The sequence below is a fragment of the Elaeis guineensis genome, chromosome 10, assembly GCF_000442705.2.
Source record: "Elaeis guineensis isolate ETL-2024a chromosome 10, EG11, whole genome shotgun sequence".
NCBI classification, from domain to species: Eukaryota; Viridiplantae; Streptophyta; class Magnoliopsida; order Arecales; family Arecaceae; genus Elaeis; species Elaeis guineensis.
In genome coordinates this window covers 29,427,782-29,435,462 of record NC_026002.2, presented here as the reverse complement: position 1 = coordinate 29,435,462, position 7,681 = coordinate 29,427,782, and the positions used below count along the sequence as shown (strand labels likewise).

At 37.5% G+C, this 7,681-nt stretch overlaps 1 protein-coding gene across 1 annotated transcript; it reads right to left on the bottom strand.

Annotated features, from left to right (window-relative positions):
- Window positions 1-2,443: 2,443 nt before the first annotated feature.
- LOC105052598 (calreticulin) lies at window positions 2,444-7,344 on the bottom strand. Its single transcript, XM_010933456.4, has 14 exons — window positions 7,174-7,344; window positions 6,165-6,272; window positions 5,831-6,023; window positions 5,428-5,686; window positions 5,280-5,336; window positions 4,736-4,783; window positions 4,532-4,618; window positions 4,392-4,449; window positions 4,214-4,281; window positions 4,034-4,129; window positions 3,899-3,946; window positions 3,031-3,060; window positions 2,825-2,947; window positions 2,444-2,702 (listed from the first exon to the last, which is right to left on the bottom strand). Exons 1-14 carry the CDS (start codon window positions 7,277-7,279, stop codon window positions 2,691-2,693), a joined length of 1,293 nt encoding a protein of 430 aa, XP_010931758.1. The 5' UTR covers window positions 7,280-7,344; the 3' UTR covers window positions 2,444-2,690.
- Window positions 7,345-7,681: the final 337 nt, after the last annotated feature.

Genomic DNA, 7,681 nt, shown 5'->3' with positions numbered 1-7,681 from the left:
TTCACCATCTCTTTGGATGATCCATACTCTCCAAGCAGCAATGACATGTTTCCATCATTGTTGAATATAATTGTCTTTGCTATCAATTAGTGATGATTTCATAGAAATATTAGTGACTCTACAATGCAGGTAAGTGATGTCAAATATTGTAAAAGTGTTCACATAAATTATGAAGAGATATACAACATAGCATGTTCAGTATCTCCCCTAAAATAATAAATAAAATGTTAAATTAGTAAAAATAAAAATAAAGCAGGCGATAGAGATTGGATGTGGATGAGGTTGTTAGAGGAGAAACAAATATAGAGAAATTAAGTATATCAGAAAAAAGGTTGGTTAAGATAGAAGTAAGAAGAATTTGAAGTTATTAAAAAAATTTCATTGGATATAGGATTTGGGTGTGGGAGAGAGGATTAAGATCAAAACAAGCAGTTTAGAAGATAATTATTACATGATAAAGTTTTCTCTGTGAATGAATTAATATTCTATTGCAAGCAAATTTAACAGATCCAGGGGATGCCCCAACATTCTTGTTCATACAATGTGTATACATATATATATATATAATTATATGTATGTGTGTATGCATATATTTTGTTTTACAATGTGAAAGAACATGAACCCCCGGACCAATTTCATTATTTTAAATGTACTGCACGTTGAATATCAATAGCCCATCTTGCCCTTACCTTACTTTCTAAGCTTTAAAAAAAATAGAGAAAGAAATAATGAAAGGAGCACAGGCTAGAGTTGATGCATAATATTGTTAAGAAATGTAATTGTCACAGAACAGATTCACAATGGAATCCCCATCATATATTGGGGCATATGCAGAGTCAAGTTCGCAAGAAAATGAATAGTCATGTGATAGGTAGGCTCCAAGACTTTGCATCATACACAGAATTTATATGCAGAAATTAGTTTGATGGAGGTCAGCCAATAATGTTTTGTCACACGGAATTATCTGGAATTGAATTTGGATTGCGGTGTTGATAGGATGGTGTTTACTTTTTTTTTTCTTTTTCTTTTTCTCTTTTTTTTGGTACAAGATGATAGGATGGTGTTGAAGGAGCCCTTGTAGAAAGGGATGTGCAGGTGACCTGCCACAGGTTGTACAAACCAGTCAAATAGGTGAATGCGGTGGTTGTGGGGGACATATTTGGTTACATTTTGGTTTTGATTATGGGGTTGGTTTGATTTTGGGGCATATTTAGTTGGGAGGTTTTGTTTTGGTTGGATTTGGGGGCAAGTTGGGTTTGGGAGAGTTGGGCTTTGGATTAGAAGAGGGAATGAGCAACTTCTATTTTAGCTATTTAATTGGAGAGAACCTGGAATCTAGTTTTGATTATGGGGTTAGTTTGATTTTGGAATATATTTAGTTAGAGAAAATTAAACTCTAAAATAAGAATGAAAATAAATAACTTTTAATCTAGCTATTTGATTGAAGAGTCCTATTCCTATTCCGATTTTAATGAAAAATAAGATATTCTATAGAATACTCCAATCCTGCAAAACACAATCTCTATTCTTTTCAAATATTTAAATTTTATTTCAATTTTAATCATGTCCAATGATAACGCACAATCACATTATATTTATCTAGATCTTAATATTTAAAAATATACCATCCAAGATTTATGAGACAAATACCAGTTTATAGAACAAAAATATACCATTGAAATCAAGTCAAGCCACCTAGAATGGATCACGTTTATGCAAGTCAAGTTGCTCCCCAAGTATAGCACAATCTAGGGATCCAAAATTCCATTAACCGACATGTTTTAATTAACGGTGGCAGTTGGCCTTTATTGGATCAACCTTTGCTGACCTCGCTGACACACAAATGTACACTCTCATTGAGGGGCCAGATTAGCTACTCAATTTCAACGGACACATTCTTTGGCTGATTTACATTCAACTGACTTCGATAAATGCAGGAAACTTCAAACGATGGACAACGCTACTCCTGGCAGTGAATACGAAAGCATTCGATAGGTGATTCAAATTTTCCGAAATAGCTTGGACAAGGCACTGGTCTAAGCATCTGCGACATGGTGACTTGTCCCAGGCCCTGGAGGAAAATATAGATCCTAATTTACCTGGCACCGACCACCATGATATGGAAATTGAGGGGACACAACCCGGCATAAGATGCCTTTCACGCATTCGTAGAGTTGACCATCTTGGAGATATTTAGAACGTCTCAAATCTTCTCATATTATGAGTATCAAATACTGAACGAATTGTAAGTGGAAGTTTTCTGATAGCACCCAATAACGCAAATAAAAATAACCTACTGATTTTTAACGATAATGATAATAACAATGATAATGATGGTGAAAATGACAATGACAAAAGTTATGCAACAGAACCTGAGAAACTCGGAAGCAGCAGAGGACTATAACAAGTAATTTGCACCTTTCCCAGGTAAAAAAATGGCAGCTCAGAAAATAAAACTGTGTTATTTCATATCTAATTGCCATTAGGAAGGAGAAGGGTCATAATGATTTACCATCACAAATGCTTGCAATAAGAAAACAAAAGCATTCATGTTTCCACGTTACATGGTCCAACTGTTTTCTCCTCCAAGCAAAGATAGATGCCTAAGACAACTAGGTTAACAAACCAACCAAATTGACTGTATTCAAACTGCAAGAAAAAAATGGCCGGAGAGATCCCTATCTGCCTATCTAGAGCTCGTCCTGCAATAAGAAAAAGTAGGAAAGAAATCAGTAAAAATATAATAAATGCATGTTCATCAACTGGACTAATGATGATCTAGATAAAACATGAAAGCAGCAGGGGAGTAAAAAAGAAAGCGTACATGTGGCTTTTCCTTGTCCTCTGTCACATCAAATTCAGACTTCACATCTGATTCAGGCTTCTTCTCAGTGTCTGAATCAGCATCTGCATCATCCTCGGCATCAGAATCATCCTCTCCCTCGGCCTATCACAAAGTTTCAGAGTGCAAATTTAGAAAAAATCATGAAGATAAGTGATAGAACATCACGGCATTGACCAGGAGCTTACATCTACGTCTGAATCAACATCCTTGTCTTCCTGTTAACGGAAGCAAAAGCAAACAGTTAGTCAATGTTATTCCCTTTGGCTGCGAGGGAACCTCATATCCAAGTTCCCCCTCCATAATGATAAAGGTGAACACATTGAATCACTTATTGACCCATTTGTCAACTTTAATGCCAAATATACAGGGGAAAAAGGGCCTAAATATGGTCTACAACCCAGTAACCTCGATGAAGATAAAAATGGCAGCATCTAGGTTCAAACCTTGAACCTCTTCCCAGCGCATGTGCTAAGAAGAGGGATGCCAAACAGTGAAACCGACTTGCATTGGCGCACACATTTCAGTCCATTAAATGCAAATTTTGATAGTGGATCAGACAGATCAGAAAGGAAAATCAGGTATCAACGTAACATGCCAGACACATGACTTGGCATTAATTAGTCATGCAAGTTTCTTTGGAGAATTTATTATAACAAACCATCCCAAACATGGGGTTGTGACTCACATGACTCCCAATAAGTTTGCTCGATACATCATATAAGAACGCTCAAGAACTAATTAAGATTAGCAATTCTCCAAAATTGACTTGGGTTTTGGAAACACAATGGGTATTCAAATTTAAGAAGATTATCATATGGAACCCCATAGAAAATTGTTATCACCTATGAGGAAAAAAACATTTGTGATGGCAATTGTCTGCATTAATAGCATATTAAAATGGAGATAACTAATGAACCAGGAAACATCCACATTAACAATCATCGTAGTTTTCAACTAATACAATTCAACTCTAAAATGTACAGCGCTAAATATGCTTGCCCGACTAACATGATAAAAGACATTGTCAAGTGCAAGAATTAGTTAACAACTTACCTCCTCTTGCTTCTTTTTCTCAGCCTCATCAAATGCTGCCTTCTCAGCCTGCAAGATATAACATACCAAAATTAATCAAGCAATCTACCATTTTTGTGAAGTGTCAATTGAAAAAAAAGTTAATAAAACACTCACATCCTTATGCTTGCCCCATGTTTCTTCAGCAAACTTCTTTGCATACTCAGGGTCATCACAAATCAAAATGTTGTTGAACAAGGTGCCTGATTTCACCTGGCAAATGATAATATCAAGTCAATATTTTGGAATAAATGAAACAATATCCACAAAGTATAAGTTTGTGAAGTAGGCGTATACCTGCCATAACTCAATGCCAATGTATCTCAATTTGGGATAAGCATAGATATCAGGATCATCCTTGAAATCTGCCACGAGGAAGTTTAAATAAAGGGATGAACTATGTTCACCAAAAAAATAAGGGCTGAACTCCAAAAGGTAGAAACTTCGAAAGCTCATAGAGGATGAAAAAAATTACCAGGGTTGTCAATCATGGGAGCCTTCCATTTTCCCTTATAATTAGGATTCTTAATTTTCTGCAAGTACCCAAGAAAAAAAAATCAGAATAGTGCCACCTACTCTGAAGCATTTTTGTTATTGATGCCTATGTTTTTAGACCTTTGGCTTCCAAGGTCCCTTGTATTCAGGATTTGGGATGGTTGGAGCAGTCCATTCACCATCTTCTTCATCATCCCAGTCTTCTGGCTGCAGAAAACACAAATCAAGGAGCATAAAGTTGAATGTTTGACCAATTTTATGTCATAACTTTTGATTCATTAAAAATAAAGCTTCAAACTTCAGTTAAAAGGTTCAAAACATTACCTTTTTTGCATCCGGATCAGGAATTTCCTTGGGAATGTCATCATACCCCTTCAACAACCATAAAATAAGTGAGTCTAGTTTTGCCAAAAAGATAAAAATGATTAACAGATTTAGCCAATGTGGAGATCTACACTGCCAAAAGCCATTCCAACACTACCACTGGAAAGGATCCCAATTGTTCAGTGCCCAAACAAACCCAACAAAAACAACCGGTTGGGTGCATCAAGGATTTCTTACTCTTAAAAAGACTAGAGCTTGGAAAAGATGTAAACAGGTAAAAACATTTGATAAGAACACTAGATAGCATCATAAAATGCCAGTACACTTGCTTACTGGTAATTACTTAATATCCACGAAAGGAAACAGGGTGATGCAAGTAAACAACAATCCATTGCTGAAAGGATAGAAACTATGAAAATTGACTTTTGATTTCTTATAGCTGATAATAAACAGCAAGAAAATGGGCTGTAGCTACAGAAAATCCAAAATCTTTGGGATTGTGAGAAACATCATGAGAATTTGTAGGAGATATGGGATAATGTACCTCTGGTTTCTTATCCTCAGGGTCAGGAATGTACTCCTTATCATCCCAATCTTCCGGCTGAAGCTCAGCACAAAAATTCTCGTCAGCACATTGTGTAACAAAATTGTGCACGTACAATATATAGAATAAACACATGCATATTGCTTACCTTCTTTGCACTAGGATCCTTTATTTTTTTTGGCGGAAGAATATCCCAGTCATCGTATATACTCCCTGTTTGCTTCTCACTGTTGTCAATAAGGATGCTGTATGTAGCATCCGGACGGATGATAAGAGTATAGACATGAGTTAGCTGATCTGTCTCGCATGGTACATCCTTCTTGATTAAGTGGTTCTTCTCATTGCGTGAAAGAATAGCATGAACCTTTTTGGTTGTGTACCCACAGATATCTGGTCCAAACATGATGCTGCAATTCAAATGCCCAGATGCTTGAGAAATAATTAGACTACCCAATAAGGAGAGTAAATGAGATCAGAAAATACTGTATCAAATGTAATAAGCCAAACAAGTATCAAATATAATAAGCCGAACAAGTATCACTAGTAATTACCTGTACGGGGTTTCCCCACTGAATTTCTTCTGATCAACTTCACCGCTAAGCAGCTTCACATATCCACCTCCACAGTCAAGTTTCTGTTCATGCTTGACAGAGAACTGCAAAACCAAAGTCTTATCCTTGTTGCTGAACTCAGGAAACTCTGCTGAAATGGCATAGAACCTGTAGTCTTCAGAGGTCTGGATGCCTGCAAACAAATAATACAAAATGAAAAAAAAAAAAATCATGACTTAGCAACGGCATATACATTTTAGACCATTCTAGTCATTGGTCAAGATTGTTCTATAAGTGAATTAACAACTCTGTCATGATGAAAATAGAGTATTACCTTTATCCTCGGGATCACCGTTCCACTTCCCAGAGGTGTAGTTCCAGTCACCCGCCATGTTCTCATCCTTCTTCCAGTCTGATTTAACCCACCGGTTCTCCCATCCATCTTCAATTACCATAAAAAAAATTAAACGATTGATAAATACATCATGCAAGAATACCCATGGAGTATAGTATCACATCAGTTATAGGAGCACGAGATCAAATTCTCAGCCAGCATCCTAAAATAGTATATAAACATATCATTCTGGGCCCCTGCAATCATAGGTCAACTCCCAGGAGCTAATACTCTTTCAATGGAAAAGGAGACAAAAGCTAAATTTGACTGCCGAAATTCACCGTTACCAACAACGCTCTGTCGACCAACTAGGGCGCAGGATCAAATCCAATAAGAAATCCACCAGCTTTCATCAATTATAGTTAAAGTCACTATAAGACAAAATTTAATCAAGCATGGAATAAGATCTATCAACTTCCAGCACCTAAGATTCCATTACCATTATGGGAGAAAATCACGTGCAATGCATGATAAACCATAAACCCTAACCCCAGCTAATTTACGAATAAGAAAAATATCTGCATCAAAATATGATGCGGAACTAAAAACCTATAAATCAGATGAATTCCTGCAAGGTCGCAAACTTTTTTAAAAAAAAAAAAAAAAAAGCGCTATAAATTCCTGTTTCTTTTGAAGAAAGATCCGAGCAAAAGAGATCGAGAATCTCCAAAATATAACCGAAATCACCATTTTTTAAAACGGAAAAAACATCAGATTCAGAACCAAAAGATCACACGTTGACCTTTAAGACAGAAGCAGATTTAGCAACTAAAATCGCACGAGCAAACAAAATTAAACTTTCCAGATCCACCGTAACAGATCGAGGAAACAGTAGATCGAGTCAAGAAAACAGAAGTCCTAACATAGATCGTAATGCAACTCGAGATCTAGCAGAGTAGGCCAGCAGGAGTAGTCCGCAAGGGAGATCGAAGCGGATCTGGAGCCCTACCTCCGAATTTCTCCTCGAAGTAGACCTCGGCGGCGGTGATCAAGGGGAGGGCGAGCAGCGCCACCGCGATCGCGGCCGCGAGAGGCGACCTCCTTCGAATCGCCATTGCCGAATGGAGCACCAGAGAAGTCTCTCCACCACCGAAGGCGAACGGAAGCGAAAAGGTAAATATATAATAAAGGAAAATGGGTATGCCTACCTCTTGGTACACTTACCTGCGTTTTACTTGGCCACTGGCCGGCATTTAATGGGAGGCAGGCCGTTTAGAATATTCTAGTAGAAGGTTCGAGTAGGCTTGGGCGTGGTGACCGGAAGCGCGGTTAGCGATTATAGCTAACGCCGGTTTGCCGAATGAATTCGCCGGTGTGGAACTTTCATCCAATGGAATGGTGCCACGTAGCCAAATCGACGTGTCGGCTTGGAGGGTTGATTAAAATACGGAAACCTTTCTTCGTTTGTAACGTTTTTTCTTTTTTTCTTTTTGCCTTTTGGGTCTTAAAGCATCAAA

Bases quoted from the DNA above. Each gene is read 5' to 3' on its own strand.
- LOC105052598 (XM_010933456.4), bottom strand. From the start codon at position 7,279: ATGGCGATTCGAAGGAGGTCGCCTCTCGCGGCCGCGATCGCGGTGGCG. The intron at 3,947-4,033 runs GTGAGTGTTTTA...TATATCTTGCAG, and splicing joins CATGGGGCAAGCATAAGGAT to GCTGAGAAGGCAGCATTTGA. The intron at 3,061-3,898 runs GTAAGTTGTTAA...TTCCGTTAACAG, and splicing joins AGAAAAAGAAGCAAGAGGAG to GAAGACAAGGATGTTGATTC.